The sequence below is a fragment of the Macaca fascicularis genome, chromosome 1 (genome assembly GCF_037993035.2).
Source record: "Macaca fascicularis isolate 582-1 chromosome 1, T2T-MFA8v1.1".
In the NCBI taxonomy this organism is placed as follows: domain Eukaryota; kingdom Metazoa; phylum Chordata; class Mammalia; order Primates; family Cercopithecidae; genus Macaca; species Macaca fascicularis.
In genome coordinates, this window is record NC_088375.1 from 54512962 (window position 1) to 54537641 (window position 24680).

Genomic DNA, 24680 nt, shown 5'->3' on the forward strand with positions numbered 1-24680 from the left:
AAGGAAAGATTTCAAACCCCAAATAGTGCAATCAAGACCTTTGTATGAATACATATTACTGAGAATATCTAACATGTTGTTACTAATCAATGTCATTCTCACCTTGTGGGTTTCCTGTGCTAATGGACAAGGTAAGTTAAAAGCGATCTAAACACTCAGCTTCCCTCTTAAATGTAACTTCAGGTAATATCTAGCTTTGTATATCTATCTGTTTTTTAATGAATCAAAGAGGATTAATTCACTATGCTAGTGGAAGTGGCATATTTTGTGGGAGTATAACAGAAACTAATGTTATAAAAAATTATCTCATTTTAACTTAAAGAAAAAATGAATAATATTTTATTTGTTTTCTAAGTTCTGCAGTGTAAAAGGCATTTAATATTGATTAAGGAGATATGAGAATGTACTCATGAAACGTTATTAGGAAACATGTCATTAGACAGATTCTAAACTTAAGACGTTCAGAATTTTCTTATCCATAGTACAAGGGGAACATTGGGAGTGATTGATATTTTCATAATCTTACATATGGTGATTTTCATACATTTATATATTAAAAATCAAATAATACATTTTAAATTATGCAGTTTAATGTATTTCTATTATATCTTAAGAAAGCTGCTAAAACTAATTAACATTATCATCAACCTACCGTTTCAACAAAATTAGCAACATATATATATGTTGAATATAAACTTATATCGGAATGACATAAAAAGTAGATTATAAACTTACATTGGAATGACAGTATGTTTTGATTGGCTTTTCTGAGTCCACTAGCAAATGTTCAATAAGTAAATACACAGAAAATACTTTTCAGAGCTTTATGTCATTGTTCACTGATTTCTTTTCTCCTTGATAGTCATATATTTTCTATATTAACTATCTTTTTGAATGCAGGCTTTCCATGTTAAAGAACTATATCATAACATTAGCAGCTGAACCATATGGGTCAAAAATCGTGACCAATCAATGGTGTGTGGCTATTAATGAAGAATACAAACTTTGTTATTATTCAAGATTTTATAATATTTCAACAAATGTAACAGTGGGTAATACTGGAAATCCCATTATCAATTTATGAGAGAATCTTTTCCCTCATCCTCTCCTGTCAAAGCTATGCCACCTTATTTGATTCTAGGGAAAGAGTTTTTAGTTTTATGATATTAACTATCATATGATTTGCTAGTTTTATTTGTTGTGCAAAACAAACTTGATCTATGCCAAAATGGAAAAAAAAAAAGGAATTACTCCGGTTATTTCCTTTTTTAACTGAACTGTTACAGGTATATTTTTTCAAATAAAGATTAAATAGATTAAAGTAGAATGCAAAGGAGAAAAATAGCACTAGTTTGAAATGACTGGAATTAGAGAAGCATATGCGCTATACTTTCTTACTTACTTTCTTAAAAGCACTATAGAAAAGAATGATGACAAACTCTTTCTTATCTGATACTCCAGTTGAAAACTTGTTTCCTCCAATGAACTCTTTGTAAGAGTAAACTAGAGCAAACTGTCTTGTAACTTTGGGTCTCACCTGTATTTCTCAAAGGAGAAAGTAACTCATTTAGTGGAATAACGTGTTGGGTAGAGAGAAATATCTTTATGTATTCAGTAGCATTGGCTCAACTGCATCCCTCCAAAATTCATTTGTTAAAGTCCAAACTCTCAATACCTGAGAATGTGAGTGCATTTGGAGAAGGAGTGCTTAAAGAGGTAACTAAGTTAAAGGTCAATGATTCAGGTGGGCCCTACTCCAATATAACTGGTGTCTATATAAGAAGAGAAAATAAGGACACACCATATAGAGAAAGATCAAGCAGGCATAGAGAGAATACAACCATTTACAAGACAAAGGAAGAGGTCTCAGAAGAATTCAACCCCGTTGACAGCTATATCTCAAACTAGTAGCCTCCAGAACTGTGAGAAAATAAATTTCTATGAAATCTGTGTACTTTATTATGGTAGCTCTAGCGGATGAATAGAATGGTATTTACACAATTTATTAAAACAATATTAATAATTAAAATAACTTTCTACTTTTTACTCAAGGATATATATATATATACACACACACACACACCCCCAACACAGATTTTAGAGCGTATTCATCAGAATTTGGTAATAATATCTTGGGTGTATTGTCCTTGCTGATTTTTGTCTTGTTGAACACTTTATGTTTACATATTATCTGTATTCATCTATAATCAGAATCTAGTTAATCAAATCAACAGATATTTTTCATATGATTAATGAATGATATACTTTGTGAGTTGCTTATGCTAAGAATTTTTTTTAATGGTAGTTGATATTTCAGTTCTGAACAATAAAATCAGCACGCCAATTCTTTTGGTAGCCACACTATTTGAAAGATAAACTTGACAGAAAATTTGTAATTGTAACTTATTATAACGTTCATTGAATTTGTATTGACCAATATTTCTTCCATCAACTCATAAGTTATTCACACTTATTTAAAAATAGGGTGTCAAGAACATTATTTTTAATTTATAATATCCTTTTAGAGTTGTTTAAATTGTACATTCATCTACTAGAGTTGCCATAACAAAGTGTCAAGGGTGACAATTCGTAATGTAGAGCAGGGTTGCTTCTAAATCCCTTTTAAACTGATCATTTTCAGTACCCAATGCATTACAATCGTCATTGTACTTCTTCGGGACGCTCAAATTTGTTTCAAATCTCACTAAGAAGCTGGCTTCTGTGTATATTTCACGTGCTCCCATTAAGCTTTGGCATAACAAAAGGTCCCAGGCTTTCCTTGACTTTTCCTACTATGGACCAAGTTCCTTTAGTTTTTCTATGAAATTCAAGTGGCTTTTAGTGGGAAAAACGATTTTTAGAAACAAACCTAAACTATGAAAAACTCACTACAGGTTCGAAATTATCGTTGACTAAGAGAAATAGTTTTTGACTGAGCCGGGGGCTCACGCCTTAATCCCAACACTTTGCGGGGCCAAGGTGCGCGGATCACTTGAGGCCAGGAGTTGGAGACCAACCTGACCAACATGATGGAACGCTGTCTCTACTGAAAAGTCAAAACTTAGCCGGGTGTGGTGGCACACACCTGTATTCCCAGCTCCTCAAAAGGCTGAGGCAGGAGAATCACTTGTACCTGGGAGGTAGAAGCTGCAGTGAGCCGAGATCATGCCACAGTACTCTAGCCTTGGCGAAAGAGCAAGACCGTTAAAAAAAAAAAAAAAGAAGAAGAAGAAGAAGAAAAAGAAAAAAGAAAGCAAAAGAAAAATTAAAATGATTTCCTTTAATATATGTCCCTTTCTTCCTCAGACTAAATATCCTGCAAACATAAGAAAATATAAGAGTATCTCAGGAAGTTATACAGAGCAGGGAAAGTTAGATTTTCCAATATGGAGGAGACACTCAGCAGAAAACTGTGCATCCATGCTTGAGGGGCTGGGTCAGAGAAGCTGTCATGCGTCACCCAACAAGCCTCTGGAGCCAGTTACGTAACTAGCAAACGCTTCCCACTAAGTAAAGATGTCACTTCTCTGAACTTAGTCTTCTCGTCTGCACACTAAAGCTGTTGTGCCGCTAGCCTCCTTCCAGTTCTGATTTATGATGGTTCAAACTTAAAGATTTGTCTTTAGTTACATTCTCAGTTTTCACAATAAATAGGTTGTAAATATTATTTTCTATCACTTGTTCCAGAATTATAAAAGAAACATAAATTATATGCTATTTAAATTATGGTGTAAGTATAAATATATATATATATTTTTAAACATTCGTGTATGCACCTATATTTTTTATGTTAATAATATATCTCATCCCATACATGAATTCGCACTATGGTAAGAATGCATGCCATCGAATACAAACAAAATGCCACGAAATTCAACAAAATGTTTTATTTCTGAAGATAATTTGCTACATTTCTGATTTTTTTTAATGTTAGAGTCGTATTTCTTGTTTCTCTTTTCCAAAAAACAATTAATGCCAATGTGTACACCCTGAACGGACAGCTTTAGCATAACTTGGTATAGAGTTAGATAAGCTCAGTTTAAATTAATGCTGATAAAACCTCCAGAATTGCTGAAGAGACCATACTACGTGAGTAGAATTAGAGAAAGTGGAATGAGGTTCTTCTTGTCCTGTTAATTGATTTGGGATCCATTAAGGATTTTAAGGAGAAATAAAATGGTCAGATGATGGGTTATTAATTTATACGAAGGAAAATAGATTATAAAGATGAGCGGTCAGGATCAGGAAACTAGTCATGGTTGCTGTGATTCCAGAAGAAAATGTTTGAGAGAAGGTGATATCAAAATTTATCTCTAATATGAGTTATTACAGTAAAAAATATGTATACTTTTTTGTTTGTTTTTTATTGCAAGTGAGACCTTGTCATTTTCCCGACATTAAACATGGAGGTCTGTATTATGAGAGCATGCGTCGACCATACTTTCCAGTAGCTGTAGGAAAATATTTCTCCTATTACTGTGATGAATCTTTTGAGACTCCTTCAGGAAGTTACTGGGATTACATTCATTGCACACACGATGGGTGGTCACCAGCAGTACCATGCCTCAGTAAGTAAACCTCTGGACAGCTATACATGCATAAAACTTTCAAAGATTAAAGAAAGGAGAGCACATAAGTGATTACTCTTGTCTTATGTAACAGAAATAGGGCCAAGAAAAGAGTTGTTCAAGCAAAATGACGAGAATAGATCTTTTCTATTATGAGGAGTTCTTGAAAATCATATGAGAAATAAATATAGAGACTTTATGAGAATATCTATATAGTTTATACATATTTTAATTATTTAAACTACAGATAAGTAATCTTCAATGCTGATATTTCTTTTTGTGAAAACTTTTGTTAATAATTTTAGTTCATACTTATTTGTATATTATTTTTTGATGTTTATGCACTCTAATATGGTAACAATAATTTTAATATACTATTTTGAACAAATTTATGCTTCTCATTTACTTTATTTATTTATCATTGTTATGGTCCTTAGGAAAATGTTATTTTCCTTATTTGGAAAATGGACATAATGAAAATAATGGAAGAAAGTTTGTACAGGGTAACTCTATAGAAGTTGCCTGCCATCCTGGCTATGGTCTTCGAAATGAGCAGACCACAGTTAACTGTACGGAGAATGGCTGGTCTCCTCCTCCCAGATGCATCCATGTCAGTAAGTACACTGCTCTGAGATCCCAGCATGTTCATGTCTTTCTAAGTAACATGGATGACATTCTCAGACTCATCCATATTAACTGTTGCAGAATGTTTTTGTCAACTTGTTTTGCCAATGGACCTATTTAGTTTTACTTTTTTAATTGTGTGAATATACAAATTTCTTGATAAGAACATAGCAAAATAAATGCTCCTACTAATGGACATTAGTCAAGAATACAGTAAAAGAGTTAGAGCACAATACTTGTTGGCTAAATAAAGTCACATCGAAGCGGCATCAGTGTCTGGGGTCAATACTCGAGGTTGGTCATCTCGCACCAAGAACATTAAGTACAAATGGGTATTCTGGGATATTGTGCATATTCGACTCTAGAAGGTTTCCTACAGTATTTATTCTGATATACATTTATATCAACAGTTCCTTCTTTTTTTACATGTTACTAATGATTGGTGATGTCACATTTTAATATTTACAAGTTGAATGACTATAAAATGTTACAACACTGCAGTGTATATTTTCATTTACTACCAACTGATTTACAATATATGTTCACAATTTAATTGGTATTTAATGATTCTAATCTTTGGAAATGCAGTTTGATGTCTTTTTGATTTACCTTTTTGGGAGTTTGGGAATTTATTAGTTGGAATCATAATAATTCTGCATATAAAATCTCTTTTAATCATACGTGATGCAAATGCTTTCTGTTTGTGGCTAGTATTGTTCTTTCCCTTTTTTTTCTGCATTGTGAACATAAGTTGCTCATTTTACTAAATAATTGTCAATCTTGTTTCATGATGAATGCTTTTTGGTTCTTTTTAAAGGAATACTTTTCCAAAAACACAGAGTCATTACACTATTCTTTATTCTAAAATGTTGTATGTTATCTTTTCATATTTAAAAAATTTTTTTGTTTATTTTATTCTTGATAACAGCTATATTTCATTTTAAAATAAAATATGGTAAACTCAACATTTCCCTAACAATTTTTATGATACCTTTCTCATACAGTATGTGTTATGCTGTATATTTTGTACATTGTGTGTGTATACACACACAGGCGTACACACACACAGTGACTCTTATTCTGAATAGTCTATTCTGCAGTATTAGTAAACAATTTTTTTAACCAGCATTCCAGTAACCCTCTATTGAATTTATTTTATTTTATTCTATTCTATTCTATTTCATTTTATTTTATTTTATTTTAGACAGAATCTCGCTCTGTCATCCATGCTTGAGTGCATTGGTGCAATCATGGCTCACTGTAACCTCCAACTCCCAAATTTTAATTAATATAGGTTTGCAGTAAGTATGGATATGACTTTTCACCCTAATCATGACCTTTCATCCAAATCTTTTTTCTTCATCAGCCTCTTTTCTGTGTCTCATCATTCAGTGTCAGATGATCCCATTACTTTCTTTCCATTTTTTTCTTCATAGATTACTTGAGGCTAATAAGAAGCCTTGATTAGATGTATAGTTTCTGCTGATATCAACCAACTCAATCAAGATTGATACCCCTTGCTTTGGTTTTGGAGTTGTTTGTAGAGTCAACTACTTGTTTTCTCTTTCTTTTCTTTTCCTTTCTTTTCTTTTCTTTCTTTCTCTTTCTTTCTTTTCTTTCTTTCTTTCTTTCTTTTTCTTTCTCTTGCTTTCTCTTTCCTTTCTTCTTTTTCTTCCTTTTCTTTTTTCTTCCATTATTTCTTTCTCTTTTTTCTTTCTCTATCTTTCCTTTTCTTGCTTCTCTTTCTATTTCTTTTCCTTCTTCATTCTTTTTCCTTTCTTTCTCTTCCTTTCTCTTTCTTTTTTCTTGTTCTTTCTTTCTTTCTTCCTTTTCTTTTTTCTTTCTCCCTCTTTCTTTATTTCTCTCTTTCCTTTTCTTGCTTCTCTTTCTATTTCTTTTTCTCTTTCATTCTTTTTTCTGTCTTCCTTTGTTTCTCTTATTTTCTCTTTTTTCTTCTTTCTTTCTCTTTCTTCCTTTTCTTTTTTCTTTCTCTTTCTTCCTTTCTCTTTCTTTCCTATTCTTGCTTCTCTTTCTATTTCTTTTTATCTTTTATTCTTTTTCCTTTCTTCCTTTCTTTCTCTTCCTTCCATTTTCTTTTTTCTTGTCCTTTCTTTCTCTTCCTTCCTTTCTTTCTCTTTCTTTCTTCCTTCCTTTCTTTCATCTTCCTTTCTTTTCCTTCTTTCTTTCCTTCCTTCCTTCTTTCTCTCCATCCTTCCATCCCTCCTTCCTTCCTTCCATCCCAAGTTTGTCGGGCTCAAGTTATTATTAATAATGTTACTATCTTACTCTTCATGCTAGACCCTGTACTTTAGTCAGGTTATTTAGCTGCTTTATGTGGTCATATAATTAATGAGTATTAGCTTCATCTTCAGATTGAGATATCAACATTATGTTATCAGTGCACAGTCAATTATCAATGAATCAAGCACTTTTCAATTTAATAAAATCTAAATTATTCAAACCATGTTGTGAAAATAAGCAGAAAAATTTAAATATAATTGAGAGAATACAGCAGATACATATTGGAGTGTGTCCTGCATGAGTGCAAACTGGCTGTGATTTCCTTTAAAATAATCATGTAAAGAAAACATTTGCCAAATAAATCACAGAATACCAATTTCTCTTGACTTAGGTCTTGTTTACATATCCATTCTGCCTTCCTTGGCCTGATAACTGGTGGACTTGGACCATTTACACTTAAAATATTATTGATATATAGTTTCTGTTTGTTACCTCTGGTTTTCAGTCTTATTACCCTTTTCCTCCATTCCCTGTGGAAAAAGTTTTTAAAAAGATTAATTTTGATTCATATGTATTGTTTACGATTGTATCTCTTTGTATAGTTTTCTCCTTCTTTTAAAAAGTTGTTGCTATAGCTAATACTATATACATGTAATAATATATTACTGTCTACTGGTACTGACATTTAAATCTACAACTGGAATATGGAAACCTTACTTTCATGTAGATCCATTTATACTCTCCACGTTTTAAGTATAAATGCCACTAGTATTTTTTCTACATACATTGAGCACAATATTAAACTCATTTTGCTTCACATAAAACATGATTGAACAAACTTATGAGGAAAAAGATAGCCTGTTATATTGACTCCTCTTTTTATCCATTATATTATTCTATTCTTTCAGTCTCTTAAAATCTCAAGCTCTTTCTTTTATCTTTTTATTTTAATTTGAGGAATTCCTTTAATTAATCTTTAAGCATAGATTTATTAGAGACAAACCCTCTTCGTTTCCCTTTCTCTGAGAATGTCTATATTTTTACCTTTACTTGTAAAGGATAATGTCACTGGATATAAAATTTGTAGTTGACTGTTATTTAAACACTTGAAAACTGTGCCACATGGTTATAGGTGAAAAACTCACCGTCACTGGAATTGTTGATCCCATAGAGGAAAGGCATAGTCTTTGTCTGGTTATTTACAAGATATTTTGTTCTTTTTTTAAAGTAGTTTTATTTTAATGTATATTGGCATAAATTCCAATGTGTTTACCCTCTTTGGAGCTCACTCAGCTTCTTAAATATGTAAGTTTATACCTTATGTCCAAACTGGGAAATTTTCAGCCATTATTTTATTTATTCATTTTTCCAGCACAATACCCTTTCTCTTCTTTTTCTGGATCTGCATTATTTGTTGTTTTTGTATTTTTCTAAATGTCTCAGTTCAGTTTTTTGTTTTCAGTCTTTTTCAGAATGGGTAATTTATATTGCTCTATGTTCAGGTTCATAGATTTCATTGTCTGTCAGCTCACAATGTGTTATTACACCTTTCCAATGTTTTTAAAAAAAATTTGTCAAACTTTTCCATTTTATAATTCCCATTGGATTTTTAAAAATCATCATCAATTTCAAAACCTGTGACTTCTTAGTGTTACTCCAAAGAATGCTGAATATAAAAAAAGTAACTTTCTTTGTCATGGTTTTCTATGTTTAGCATGTATTCATTCGGAAAGACATTGCTTAATCCTGGACTACTATAAGCAGCAATATTTGTTAATGTTTTTTGTGTTCCTTCAGCAAGGCGAAAAGAACCTAAATATATTACCTTCATTTTGTAGAAGTAAAATTTCTCCCAGGACGCTTTTCTTTTGCCAAAAATGACAAAATTGTTGATATTATAAAAAGTGCTGTATTGGTATTTGCCTTATTTGAATTTGTATTTTGATTTGCTCTCACAATAAATCAAGTGATGAAATGATGTTTTTTAGATTCTACAAGAAAGTGTGGGCCCCCTCCACCTATTGACAACGGAGACACTACTTCATTCCCGTTGTCACTATATGCTCCAGATTCATCAGTTGAGTATCAATGCCAGAACTTGTATCAACTTGAGGGTAACAAGCGAGTAACATGTAGAAATGGACAATGGTCAGAACCACCAAAATGCTTACATAAGTACTTTAATATTCGCATGGACCCTGGAAAAATCAGTGTGATGAGTCTGATATTTCGCTGTTTGTAACAAAATAATCACAGATTATTGTATAACCATTCTGCTGAATGCTTGCCTACCCAATATTTATGTTAGAAAGCAAACTTTAGAAATTTTTCTTTATGGCAGGGACGGTGGCTCAGGCCTGTAATCCCAGCAGTTTGGGAGGCTGAGGCGGGCAGATCACGAGATCAGGAGATCCAGACCATCCTGGCTAACATGGTGAAACCCTGTCTCTAGTACAAATACAAAAAAGAGATCCGGGTGTGGTGGTGGGTGCCTGTAGTCCCAGCTAGTCAGGAGTCTGAGATAGGAGAATGGCGTGAACCCAGGTGGCTCAGCTTGCAGTAAGCCAAGATCTTGCCACTGCACTCCAGCCTGGGCAGCAGAGTGAGACTCCATCTCAAAAAGAAAAAAAAAAAAAAAGAAAGGAAAATTTTCTCTTTATATTTACATTTCATTTTAAAACATTTAGTTGACAAATAAAAATAATATATTTTCATGTTTGATAATATGCTGTATTGATATATTTATAATACAATGATTACCACAATCAAATTAATTAGCACATTCTTCATCACCTATGGTTACCATTGTGTGTAGGTGGGTGTGGGAGTATCTGTGTGTGTAAAGGTGGTGAGGACATTTAATATCTTTCTTACCAATTTTAAAATAAATACAGTATTATTAGCTATAAACATCGCTTGATCTCTATGTTTGATTCCAAGTTCTTACATATTATAGCTGAAAGTTTGTACTCTTTGACCAATATCTTAATCAAAAAAAGCAGCAATGATAAGTTCTAAAATGCAGGGATCCTAAAATGGCAGTTTATGTAATGAATCATTGATAATACACCTGTAATTTTCATACATTAAACATAATACCTCATTTTTACATCCTTTGCCATTTTAACATTATTTAAATAAATCTGATGTTTTTACATAGTCTGTTTGGATAGTGTTTTGAGAAATAATTCCTGAACCATCCTTTAACATTCTACTTGAAAACTTGAAAGTCTGTGACAATTTGCATATTTGCATAATAATTATTGTTTTATGTTCATTTTTTTAAAATTATACTTTAAGTTCTAGGGTACGTGTGCACAACCTGCAGGTTTGTTACATATGTACACATGTGTCATGTTGGTGTGCTGCACCCATTAACTTGTCATTTACATTAGGTATGTCTCCTAATGCTATCCCTCTCCCCTCCCCACTCCCCACAATAGGGCCCAGTGTGTGATGTTCCCATTCCTGTGTCCAAGTGATCTCATTGTTCAGTTCCCACCTATGAGTGAGAACATGTGGTACCTGGTTTTCTGTCCTTGCGATAGTTTGCTGAGAATGATGGTTTCCAGCTGCATCCATGTCCCTACAAAGGACACTAATTCATCCTTTTTCATGGCTGCATATCATTCCATGGTGTATATGTGCCACATTTTGTTAATCCAGTCTGTCACTGATGGACATTTGGGTTGATTCCAAGTCTTTGCTATTGTGAATAGTGCCACAATAAACATACGTGTGCCTGTGTCTTTATAGCAGCATGATTTATAATCCTTGGGGTATATCCCCAGTAATGGGATGGCTGGGTCAAATGGTATTTCTAGTTCTACATCCTTGAGGAATCACCACACTGTTTTCCACAGTGGTTGAACTAGTTTACAATCCCACCAACAGTGTAAAAGTGTTCCTATTTCTCCACATCCTCTCCAGCACCTGTTGTTTCCGGATTTTTTAATGATTGCCATTCTAACTGGTGTGAGATGGCATCTCATTGTGGTTTTGATTTACATTTCTCTGATGGCGAGTGGTGATGAGCATTTTTTCATGTGTCTGGTGGCTGTATGAATGCCTTCTTTTGAGAAGTGGCTGTTCATATTCTTTGCCCACTTTTTGATGGGGTTGTTTGTTTTTTTCTTGTAAATTTGATTGACTTCTTTATAGGTTCTGGATATTAGCCCTTTGTCAGATGAGTAGATTGCAAAAATTTTCTCCCATTCTGTAGGTTGCCTGTTCACTCTGATGGTAGTTTCTTTTCCTGTGCAGAAGCTCTTTAGTTTAATAAGATTCCATTTGTCAATTTTGGCTTTTGTTGCCATTGCTTTTGGTGTTTTAGACATGAATTCCTTGCCCATGCCTATGTCCTGAATGGTATTACCTAGGTTTTCTTCTAGGGTTTTTATGGTATTAGGTCTAACATTTAAGTTTCTAATCCATTTTGAATTAATTTTCGTATAAGGAGTAAGGAAAGGATCCAGTTTCAGCTTTCTACTTATGGCTAGCCAATTTTCCCAGAACTGTTTATTAAATGAGGAATCCTTTCCCCATTTCTTGTTTTTGTCAGGTTTGTCAAAGAACAGATGGCTGCAGACGTGTGGTATTATTTCTGAGGACTCTGTTCTGTTCCATTGGTCTATATCTCTGTTTTGGTACCAGTACCATGCTGTTTTGGTTACTGTAGCCTTGTAGTATAGTTTGAAGTCAGGTAGCATGATGCCTCCAGCTTTGTTCTTTTGGCTTAGGATTGTCTTGGCAATGCAGGGTCTTTTTTGGTTCCATATGAACTTTAAATCAGTTTTTTACAATTCGGTGAAGAAAGTCATTGGTAGCTGAATGGGAATGGCATTGAATCTGTAAATTACGTTGAGCAGTATGGCCATTTTCACGATATTGATTCTTCCTATCCAAGAGCATGGTATGTTCTTCCATTTGTTTGTGTCCTCTTTTATTTCACTGAGCAGTGGTTTGCAGTTCTCCTTGAAGAGGTCCTTTACATCCCTTGTAAGTTGGATTCCTAGGTATTTTATTCTCTTTGAAGCTATTGTGAATGAGAGTTCATTCATGATTTGGCTCTCTGTTTGTCTGTTACTGGTGTATAAGAATGCTTGTGATTTTTGCACATTGATTTTGTATCTTGAGACTTTGCTGAAGTTGCTTATCAGCTTAAGGAGATTTTGGGCTGAGACAATGGGGTTTTCTAAATATACAATCATGTCATCTGCAAACAGGGACAATTTGACTTCTTCTTTTCCTAACTGAATACCCTTGATTTCTTTCTCTTGCCTGATTGCCCTAGCCAGAACTTCCAACACTATGTTGAATAGGAGTGGTGAGAGAGGGCATCCCTGTCTTGTGCCAGTTTTCAAGGGGAATGCTTCCAGTTTTTGCTCATTCAGTGTGATATTGGTTGTGGGTTTGTCATAAATAGCTCTTATGATTTTGAGATATGTTCCATCAATACCGAATTTACTGAGAGTTTTTAGCACGAAGGGCTGTTGAATTTTGTCAAAGGCCTTTTCTGCATCTATTGAGATAATCATGTGGTTTTTGTCTTTAGTTCTGTTTATATGCTGGATTGCATTTGTTGATTTATGTATGTTGAACCAGCCTTGCCTCCCAGGGATGATGCCAACTTGATAATAGTGGATAAGCTTTTTGATGTGCTGCTGGATTTGGTTTGCCAGTATTTTTTTGAGGATTTTTGCAACAATGTTCATTAGGGATATTGGTCTAAAATTCTCTTTTTTTGTTGTATTTCGGTCAGGCTGTGGTATCAGGGTGATGTTGACCTCATTAAATGAGTTAGGGAGGATTCCCTCTTTTTCTATTGATTGGAAGAGTTTCAGAAGGAATGTACCAAGGCCTCCTTGTACCTCTGGTAGACTTCGGCTGTGAATCCATCTGGTCCTGGACTTTTTTTGATTGGTAGGCTATTAATTATTGCCTCAATTTCAGAGCCTGCTATTGATCTATTCAGGGATTCAACTTCTTCCTGGTTTAGTCTTGGGAGAGTGTAAGTGTCCAGGAAATTATACATTTTTCTAAGTTTACTAGTTCATTTGCGTAGAGGTGTTTATAGTATTCTCTGATGGTAGTTTGTATTTCTGTGGGGTCAGTGGTGATATCCCCTTTATCATTTTTTATTGCGTCTATTTGTTTCTTCTCTCTTTTCTTCTTTATTAGTCTTGCTAACAGTCTATCAATTTTGTTGATCTTTTCAAAAAACCAGCTCCTGGATTCATTGATTTTTTGGAGTGTTTTTGTTTCTCTATCTCCTTCTGTTCTGCTCTTATCTTAGTTATTTCTTGCCTTCTGCTAGCTTTTGAATGTGTTTGCTCTTGCTTCTCTAGTTCTTTTAATTGTGATGTTAGGGTGTCACTTTTAGATCTTTCCTGCTTTCTCTTGTGGGCATTTAGTGTTGTAAATTTCGCTCTACACGCTGCTTTAAATGTGTCCCAGAGATTCTGGTATGTTGTATCTTTGTTCTCATTGGTTTCAAAGAACATCTTTATTTCTGCCTTCAATTATTTATGTACTCAGTAGTTATTCAAGATCAGGTTGTTCAGTTTCCATGTAGTTGAGTGGTTTTGATTGAGTTTCTTAGTCGTGAGTTCTAGTTTGACTACACTGTGGTCTGAGAGACAGTTTGTTATAATTTCTGTTGTTTTACATTTGCTGAGGAGTGCTTTACTTCCAACTATGTGGTCAATTTTGGAATACGTGTGATGCGGTGCTGAGAAGAATGTATACTGTGTTGATTTGGGGTGGAGAGTCTGTAGATGTCTATTAGATCCGCTTGGTACAGAGTTGAGTTCAATTCCTGGATATCCTTGTTAACTTTCTGTCTCATTGATCTGTCTAATGTTGACAGTGGGGTGTTAAAGTCTCCCATTATTATTTTATGGGAGTCTAAGTCTCTTTGTAAGTCTCTAAGGACTTGCTTCTAAATCCCTTTTAAACTGATCATTTTCAATACCCAATGCATTACAATCAATTGTCATTGTACTTCTTTGGGACGCTCAAATTTGTTTCAACTCTAACTAAGAAGCTGGCTTCTGTGTATATTTCACGTGTCCCCATTAAGCTTTGGCATAACAAAAGGTTCCAGGCTTTCCTTGACTTTTCCTACTACAGACCAAGTTCCAATAGTTCCAAATATTAAATGATTTTATGGTTCCAAGTATTAAATCATTTTATGGTTGACTTGTGACAATGTAGTTCAGCTCAAATGTATCTGGACCAACTGAGATCCAACTATATCTGGATTTCAATTGTTAACATTTAACATTGAACCATCTGGCGTTCTCATGGACAAGAGGAGAAGTTGATCAGTTATATGGTTTATCAGTTTCTAATTTCATTAAATAACCATATCTAATTATCAGACGCAGGACTTTATTCTCAGAACTGCTACATTACTCACTTATGTCATTGAACAGTTTAAAGATTTAAGGGAATCAGAATTTGGTAATAATATCTTGGGTGTATTGTCCTTGCTGATTTTTGTCTTGTTGAATACTTTGTGTTTACATATTATCTGTATTCATCTATATTCAGAATCTAGTAATTCAAATCAACAAATAGTTTTCATATGATTAATGAATGATATACTTTGTGAGTTGCTTATGCTAAGAATTTTTTTTTTAATGGTAGTTGATGTTTCAGTTCTGAACAATAAAATCAACATGCCAACTCTTTTGGAAGCCACACTATTTGAAAGATAAACTTGACAGAAAATTTGTAATTGTAACTTATTATAATGTTCATTGAATTTGTATTGACCAATATTTCTTCCATCAACTCATAAGTAATTTACACTTATTTAAAAATAGGGTGTCAAGAACATTATTTTTAATTTTGAATATCCTTTTAGAGTTGTATAAATTGTACATTCATCTATTAGAGTTGCCAAAACAAAGTGTCAAGGGTGACAATTCATATTGTAGAGCAGGGTTGCTTCTAAATCCCTTTTAAACTGATCATTTTCAGTACCCAATGCATTACAATCAATTGCCATTGTACTTCTTTGGGACGCTCAAATTTGTTTCAAATCTCACTAAGAAGCTGGCTTCTGTGTATATTTCACGTGTCCCCATCAAGCTTTGGCATAACAAAAGGTCCCAGGCTTTCCTTGACTTTTCCTACTACGGACCAAGTTCCAATAGTTTCTCTATGAAATTCCAGTGACTTTTAGTGGGAAAAACAATTTTTAGAAACAAACTAAACCATGAAAAATTCACTACAGGTTCGAAATTATCCTTGACTAAGAAAAGTAATTTTTGACCGAGCCGGGGGCTCACGCCTTAATCCCAGCACTTGGGGGGCCAAGGCGTGTGGATCACTTGAGCTCAGGAGTTGGAGACCAGCCTGGCCAACATGATGGAACGCTGAAAATTCAAAAACTTACCCGGGTGTGGTGGTACACATCTGTAATCCCAGCTCCTCAAGAGGCTGAGGCAGGACAATCACTTGTACCTGGGAGGCAGAAGTTGCAGTGAGCCGAGATCGTGCCACAGTACTCTAGCCTTGGCGACAGAGCAAGACCGTTAAAAAAAAAAAAAAGAAGAAGAAGAAAAAGAAAAAAGAAAGCAAAAGAAATATTAAAATGATTTCCTTTAATATATGTCCCTTTCTTCCTCAGACTAAATATCCTGCAAACATAGGAAAATATAAGAGTATCTCAGGAAGTTATACAGAGCAGGGAAAGTTAGATTTTCCAATATGGAGGAGACACTCAGCAGAAAACTGTCCATCCATGCTTGAGGGGCTGGGTCAGAGAAGCTGTCATGCGTCACCCAACAAGCCTCTGGAGCCAGTTACGTAACTAGCAAACGCTTCCCACTAAGCAAAGATGTCACTTCTCTGAACTTAGTCTTCTCGTCTGCACACTAAAGCTGTTGTGCCGCTAGCCTCCTTCCAGTTCTGATTTATGATGGTTCAAACTTAAAGATTTGTCTTTAGTTACATTCTCAGTTTTCACAATAAATAGGTTGTAAATATTATTTTCTATCACTTGTTCCAGAATTATAGAAGAAACATAAATTATATCCTATTTAAATTATGGGGTGTGTGTGTATGTGTGTGTATGTGTGTGTGTGTGTATGTATATATATATATATATATATATATATATATATATATATATATATATATAGAACATTCGTGTATGCACCCATATTTTTTATGTTAATAATATATCTCATCCCATACATGAATTCGCACTATGGTAAGAATGCATGCCATCGAATACAAACAAAATGCCACGAAATTCAACAAAATGTTTTATTTCTGAAGATAATTTGCTACATTTCTGATTTTTTTTAATGTTAGAGTCGTATTTCTTGTTTCTCTTTTCCAAAAAACAATTAATGCCAATGTGTACACCCTGAACGGACAGCTTTAGCATAACTTGGTATAGAGTTAGATAAGCTCAGTTTAAATTAATGCTGATAAAACCTCCAGAATTGCTGAAGAGACCATACTACGTGAGTAGAATTAGAGAAAGTGGAATGAGGTTCTTCTTGTCCTGTTAATTGATTTGGGATCCATTAAGGATTTTAAGGAGAAATAAAATGGTCAGATGATGGGTTATTAATTTATACAAAGAAAAATAGATTATAAAGATGAGCGGTCAGGATCAGGAAACTAGTCATGGTTGCTGTGATTCCAGAAGAAAATGTTTGAGAGAAGGTGATATCAAAATTTATCTCTAATATGAGTTATTACAGTAAAAAATATGTATACTTTTTTGTTTGTTTTTTATTGCAAGTGAGACCTTGTCATTTTCCTGACATTAAACATGGAGGACTATATTATGAGAGCATGCGTCGACCATACTTTCCAGTAGCTGTAGGAAAATATTTCTCCTATTACTGTGATGAATCTTTTGAGACTCCTTCAGGAAGTTACTGGGATTACATTCATTGCACACACGATGGGTGGTCACCAGCAGTACCATGCCTCAGTAAGTAAACCTCTGGACAGCTATACATGCATAAAACTTTCAAAGATCGAAGAGAGGAGAGCACATAAGTGATTACTCTTGTCTTATGTAACAGAAATAGGGCCAAGAAAAGAGTTGTTCAAGCAAAATGACGAGAATAGATCTTTTCTATTATGAGGAGTTCTTGAAAATCATATGAGAAATAAATATAGAGACTTTATGAGAATATCTATATAGTTTATACATATTTTAATTATTTAAACTACAGATAAGTAATCTTCAATGCTGATATTTCTTTTTGTGAAAACTTTTGTTAATAATTTTAGTTCATACTTATTTGTATATTATTTTTTGATGTTTATGCACTCTAATATGGTAACAATAATTTTAATATACTATTTTGAACAAATTTATGCTTCTCATTTACTTTATTTATTTATCATTGTTATGGTCCTTAGGAAAATGTTATTTTCCTTATTTGGAAAATGGACATAATGAAAATAATGGAAGAAAGTTTGTACAGGGTAACTCTATAGAAGTTGCCTGCCATCCTGGCTATGGTCTTCCAAAAGAGCAGACCACAGTTACATGTACAGAAAATGGCTGGTCTCCTCCTCCCAGATGCATCCATGTCAGTAAGTACACTGCTCTGAGATCCCAGCATGTTCATGTCTTTCTAAGTAACACAGATGACATTCGCAAACTCATCCATATTAAATGTGGCAAAATGTTTTTGTCAACTTGTTTTGCCAACGGACTTATTTAGTTTTACTTTTTAATTGTGTGAATATACAAATTTCTTGATAAGAACATAGCAAAATAAATGCTCCTATTAATGAGTATTAGTCAAGAATACAGTAAAAGAGTTAGAACACAATACTTGTTGGTTAAATAAAGTCATATCGAAGCAGCATCACTGTCTGGGGTAAATATTTGAGGTTGGTCATCTCGCACCAAGAACATTAATTACAAATGAGTGCCGGGCGCGGTGGCTCAAGCCTGTAATCCCAGCACTTTGGGAGGCCGAGACGGGCGGATCACTAGGTCGGGAGATCGAGACCATCCTGGCGAACACGGTGAAACCCCGTCTCTACTAAAAAATACAAAAAACTAGCCGGGCGAGGCGGCGGGCGCCTGTAGTCCCAGCTACTCGGGAGGCTGAGGCAGGAGAATGGCGTAAACCCGGGGGGCGGAGCTTGCAGTGAGCTGAGATCCGGCCACTGCACTCCAGCCCGGGCGACAGAGCCAGACTCCGTCTCAAAAAAAAGAAAAAAAAAAAAAAAAAAACAACAAATGAGTGTTCTGGGATATTGTGCATATTCAACTCTAGAAGTTTTCCTACAGTATTTATTCCAATATACATTTATATCAACAGTTCCTTCCTTTTTTACATGTTTCTAATGATTGGTGATGTCACATTTTAATATTTACAAGTTGAGTGGCTATAAAATGTTACAGCATTGTAGTGTAAATTTGCATTTCTTTTACTACCAACTGGATTTACAATATATGTTCACAATTTAATTGTTATTTAATGATTCTAATCTTTGGAAATACAGTTTGATGTTTTTTGATTTACCTTTTTGGGAGTTTTGGTATTTATTAGTTGGAATCATCTTAATAATTCTGAATATAAAATCTCTTTAATTATATGTAATGCAAATGCATTATTTTTGTGGCTAGTATTGTTCTTTCCTTTTTTCTGCATTAGGAACATAAGTTGCTCATTTTACTAAATAATTGTCAATCTTTTTTCATGATGAATGTTTTTCGGTTCTTTTTAAAGGAATACATTTTCAAAAGCACAGAGCCATTATACCATTCTTTATTCTAAAATGTCATATGTTATCTTTTCATACTTAAAAAATATTTTTTTATTTTCTTGATAACAGCTATATTTCATTTTTAAATAAAATACGATAAACTCAACATTTCCCTAACAGTTTTTATGGTACCTTTCTCATACAGTATATGTTATGTTGTATATTTTGTACATTGTGTGTGTATACACACACAGGCATACACACACACAATGACTATTATTCTGAATACTCTGTTCTACAGTATTAGTAAACAATTTTTTAATCAGCATTCCAGTAACCCTCTATTGAATTTTATTTTATTTTATTTTTTTAAGACAGAATTTCACTCTGTCACCCAGGCTGGAGTGCATTGGTAGGATCTTGGCTCACTGCAACCTCTATCACCTGAATTTTAATTAATATAGGTTTACAATAAGTATGGGTATGGCTTTTCACTCTAATGATGACCTTTCACCCCAGTCTTTTTTCTTTATCAGTCTCTTTTACGTATCTCATCATTCTGTGTCAGATGATCCCATTACTTTTAGACTATTTTTAAAGATTGAGGCTGATAATAAGCTTTGATTAGATGTGCAATTTCTGCTGATATCAACCAACTCAATCAAGGTTTATGCCCCTTGCTTTGGTTTTGGAGCTAATTGTAGAGTCAACTACTTATTTCCTTTTTATTTTTCTTACTTTTTTCCTTCTTTCCTTCCTTCCTTCCTTTCTTTCCTTCCTTCATTCCATCCTTCCTTCTTTCCTTCCTTTCTTGTTTCCTTGCTTCCTTTCTTTCTTCTTTCAGCTGTTGAAAGAGTCAACTACATTTTTTCTCCTTTCCTTTCTCTTTTCCTTTCTCCTTTCCTTTCCCCTTTCCTTTCTCTTTTCCTTTCCTCTCCTCTCCTCTCCTTTCTTTCCTTTCCTTTCTTTTCCTTTCCTTCCCCTTTCCCTGTCCTTCTCCCTTTTACTTCCCTTTCCTTTCCTTTTTCCTTTATTCTACTTTTCTCTTCTTTCTCTTTTTTCTTTTTTTCTCCCTTTCTCTTTCTCTTTTTTCTCTTTTCTTCTCTTCCTTTATTTTTCCTTTTTTCTTTCTTTATTTTTCTTTCTTCTTTTTTTCTCTGTTTCCTTCTCTTCCTTCTCTTTCTTTCTTTTTCTCTGTCACTCTTTTTCCTTTATTCCTTTCTTTCTTTACCTTTCTTTTTTTTCTCTTTCCTTCTCTTCCTTTCTTTCTTTCTCTTTCTTTCTTTCTTTCTTTCTTTCCTTCTTTCTCTTTCTCTCTTTCTTCCTTCCTTCCTTCTTTCTCTCCCTTCCTCACTCCTTCCTTCTTTCCTTCCCTCCTTCCTTCCTTCCTTTCTTCTGTCTCAGGTTTGTCTGGCTCAAGTTATTCCTAATGATGTTACTATTTTGCTCTTCATGCTAGACTCTGTACTTTAGTCAGGTTATTTATCTACTTTGTAGTGGTCATATAATTAACAAGACTTAGCTTCATCTTCAGATGGATATATCAACGTTATATTATCAATGTACAGTCAATTATCAGTGAATCACAATACTTCTCAATTTAATAAAATGTAAATTCCTCAAACCATGTTGTGAAAATAAGCAGAAAAATTTAAATATACTTAAATGAATACAGCAGATATATACTGGAGTGTGTCCTGCGTTTGTGCAAACTGGCTGTGATTTCCTTTAAAATAATCATGTAAAGAAAACATTTGCCAAATAAATCTCAGAATACCAATTTCCCTTGACTTCGGTCTTATTCACATATCCATTCTGCCTTTCTTGGCCTGTTAACTGGTGCACTTGGACTATTCACACTTAAAATAATTGTCGATATATAGGACTTAAACCTCTGTCATTTATTAGTTTCTGTTTGCTTCCTCTGGTTTTCAGCCCTATTACCCTATTCCTCCATTCCCTGTGGGGAAATCTTTAAAAAAGATTAATTTTGATTCATATGTATTGTTTTTGATTGTATCCCTTGTATAACTTTTTACCTTTTTTAAAAAAAGTTGTTGCTTTAGCTAATACTATATACATATAATAATATATTACTGTCTACTAGTACTGACATTTAAATCTTCAACTGGAATATGGAAACCTTACTTTATGTAGATACAATTTTACTCTCCACGTTTTAAGTACAAATGCCACTAGTATTTTCCATACATATATTGAGCACGATATTAAACTCATTTGCTTCAAACATCAAACATAATTGAAAAAACATATGAGGAAAAAGCCTGTTATATTGACTCCTCTTTTTTTTTTTTGAGACAGAGTCTTGCTCTGTCACCCGGGCTGGAGTGCAGTGGCCGGATCTCAGCTCACTGCAAACTCTGCCTCCCGGGTTTACGCCATTCTCCTGCCTCAGCCTCCGGAGTAGCTAGGACTACAGGCGCCCGCCACCTTGCCCGGCTAGTTTTGTTTTTTTTTTTTGAGACGGAGTCTCGCTCTGTCGCCCAGGCTGGAGTGCAGTGGCCGGATCTCAGCTCACTGCAAGCTCTGCCTCCCGGGTTTACGCCATTCTCCTGCCTCAGCCTCCCGAGTACCCGGCTAGTTTTTGTTTGTATGTTTTAGTAGAGACAGGGTTTCACCGTGTTAGCCAGGGTGGTCTCGGTCTCCTGACCTCATGATCCGCCCGTCTCGGCCTCCCAAAGTGCTGGGATTACAAGCTTGAGCCACCGCGCCCGGCCTGACTCCTCTTTTTATCTATTATATTGTTCTATTCTTTCAGTCTCCTAAAGTCTCAAGCTCTTTCTTTTATCTTTTTATTTTAATTTGAAGAATTCCTTTAGTTAATCTTTAAGCATAGGTCTACTGGAGACGAATCTCTTGGTTTCCCTTTTTCTGAGAATGTCTATATTTACCCCTTTACTTGTAAAGGATAATGTCACTGGATATAAAATTTAGTATGACAGTTCTTTAAACACTTGATAACTGTGCCACATGGTTATGGATGAAAAACTCACCGTCATTGAAATTGTTGATCCCCTAGAGGAAAGGCATAGTTTTTGTCTAGTTGCCTTCAAAATATTTTGTTCTTTTTAAAAGTAGTTTTATTTTAACGTATATTTGGTATAAATTCCAAAGTGTTTATCCTCTTTGGAGTTCACTCAGCTTCTTAAATATGTAAGTTTATACCTTATGTACAAAATGGGAAGTTTTCAGCCATTATTTTATTTATTCATTTTTCGAACCTAATACCCTTTCTCTTCTTTTTATGGATCTGCATTATTTGTTGTTGTATTTTTCTAAATGTCTCAGTTCAGTTTTTTGTTTTCAATCTTTTTCAGAGTGGGTAATTTATATTGCTCTATGTTCAAGTTTATGGATTACATTGTCTGTTAGCTCACAATGTATTATTAAGCCTATCAAATGTTTTTAAAATTTTTTTTTCAAATTTTTCAATTTTGTAACTCCTATTGGGTTTTTAAAAACCATCATCAATTTCAAAACCTGTATCCTCTTAGTGTCACTCCAAAGAAGGTTGAATACAAAATAAGAAACTTCCTTTGTCATAGTTTTCTATGTTTAGCATGTATTCATTCAAAAAGACATTTCTTAATTCTGGTCTACTATAAGTGGCAATATTTCTTAATGTTTTATGTGTTTCTTCGCAAGGCAAAAATAACTTAAATATATTACTTTCAGTTTGTAGGAGTAAAATTTCTTCCAGGAATCATTTCTTTCACCGGAAATCACAAAATTGTTGATATGATATGAAGTGCTGTGTTTGTATTTGCCTTATTTGAACTTATATTTTGATTTGCTCTCACAATAAATCAAGTGATGAAATGATGTTTTTTAGATTCTACAAGAAAGTGTGGGCCCCCTCCACCTATTGACAACGGAGACACTACTTCATTCCCGTTGTCACTATATGCTCCAGATTCATCAGTTGAGTATCAATGCCAGAACTTGTATCAACTTGAGGGTAACAAGCGAGTAACATGTAGAAATGGACAATGGTCAGAACCACCAAAATGCTTACGTAAGTACTTTAATATTCGCATGGACCCTGGAAAAATCAGTGTGATGAGTCTGATATTTCGCTGTTTGTAACAAAATAATCACAGATTATTGTATAACCATTCTGCTGAATGCTTGCCTACCCAATATTTATGTTAGAAAGCAAACTTTAGAAATTTTTCTTTACGGCAGGGACGGTAGCTCAGGCCTGTAATCCTGCAGTGTGGGAGGCCGAGGCGGGCAGATCACGAGGTCAAGAGATCCAGACCATACTGGCTAACACACTGAAACCCGATCTCTACTAAAAATACAAAAAAAATAGCCCTGCATGGTGGTGGGCGCCTGTAGTCCCAGCTAGTCGGGAGGCTGACACAGGAGAATGGCCTGAACTCAGAAGGCAGAGCTTGCAGTGAGCCAAGATTGGGTCCACAGAACTACACCCTGGGCAACAGAACAAGACTCCATCTCAAAAAGAAAAAAAAAAAAAAAAAAGGAAATCTTTCTCTTTATATTTACATTTTATGTTAAAACATTTACTTGACAAAAAAATATTTTCAGTTTGACAATATACTGTTTTGATATATTTGGAATACAGTGATTACCACAATCAAATTAATTAGCACATTCTTCATCACCTATGCTTACCATTGTGTGTAGGTGGGTGTGTGAGTATGTGTGTGTGTGTTTGTGGTTAGGACACTTAAAATCTGTTTCCTTACCAATTTTCAAATAAATAGTACAATATTATTAGCTATAAATATCACTAGATCTCTACATTTGATTCCCAGTTCTTGTTCATATTATAGCTGAAAGTTTGTACTCTTTGACCAATATCTTAATCAACAAAAAACAGCAATGATAGGTTCTAAAATGCAGGGATCCTAAAATGACAATTGATGTAATGAATCATTGATAATACACCTCTAATTCTCGTACATTAAACATAGTACTTCTTTTTTACATCGTTTACCATTTTAACTTTATTTAAATCAATATGATGTTTTTACATAGTCAGTTTGGATAGTGTTTTGAGAAATAATTCCTGGACCATCATATAACATTCTACTTGAAAACCTGAAAGTCTATGAAGATTTGCATAATAGTTAATGTTTTTATGTTTACTGTTTTCTATTTCCAGATGCGTGTGTAATATCCCCAGAAATTATGGAAAAATATAACATAACATTTAAATGGGCAGCCAAACAGAAACTTTATTCAAGAACAGGTGAACCAGTTGAATTTGTGTGTAGATCTGGATATCATCTTTCACCAAACTCTCACGCATTGCGAACAACATGTCAGGATGGGAAACTGGAGTATCCAACTTGTGTTAAAAGATATTGATCATAAAATGCACACCTTTATTCAGACCTTTAGTATTAAATCAGTTCTCAATTTCATTTTTTAAGTAATGTTTTACTTCTTTTTATTCATAAGTAAAATTTTGGGGTTGATTTGTGAAAATGTAATTATAATCTGAGACTGGTGGCTCTCTTCTTAAAAGCACCATATTAAAACTTGGGAAACAAA

At 34.2% G+C, this 24680-nt stretch overlaps 1 protein-coding gene across 2 annotated transcripts; it reads left to right on the forward strand.

Annotated features, from left to right (window-relative positions):
- CFHR3 (complement factor H related 3) lies at positions 1 to 24680 on the forward strand. 2 transcript variants are annotated; one of them, XM_045394374.2, is made up of 7 exons: positions 1 to 131; positions 4374 to 4568; positions 5006 to 5182; positions 17200 to 17394; positions 17832 to 18008; positions 22990 to 23172; positions 24289 to 24680. In XM_045394374.2, exons 1-7 carry the CDS (start codon positions 74 to 76, stop codon positions 24492 to 24494), a joined length of 1191 nt encoding a protein of 396 aa, XP_045250309.2. In that variant the 5' UTR covers positions 1 to 73; the 3' UTR covers positions 24495 to 24680. The 2 variants fall into 2 exon arrangements, with proteins under 2 accessions (XP_045250309.2, XP_073887639.1); XM_074031538.1 differs by lacking the exons at positions 17200 to 17394; positions 17832 to 18008; positions 22990 to 23172; positions 24289 to 24680 and adding an exon at positions 9422 to 10343.

Bases quoted from the DNA above. Each gene is read 5' to 3' on its own strand.
- CFHR3 (XM_045394374.2), top strand. From the start codon at position 74: ATGTTGTTACTAATCAATGTCATTCTCACCTTGTGGGTTTCCTGTGCT. The intron at 4,569-5,005 runs GTAAGTAAACCT...TATGGTCCTTAG, and splicing joins ACCAGCAGTACCATGCCTCA to GAAAATGTTATTTTCCTTAT. The intron at 18,009-22,989 runs GTAAGTACACTG...GATGTTTTTTAG, and splicing joins TCCCAGATGCATCCATGTCA to ATTCTACAAGAAAGTGTGGG.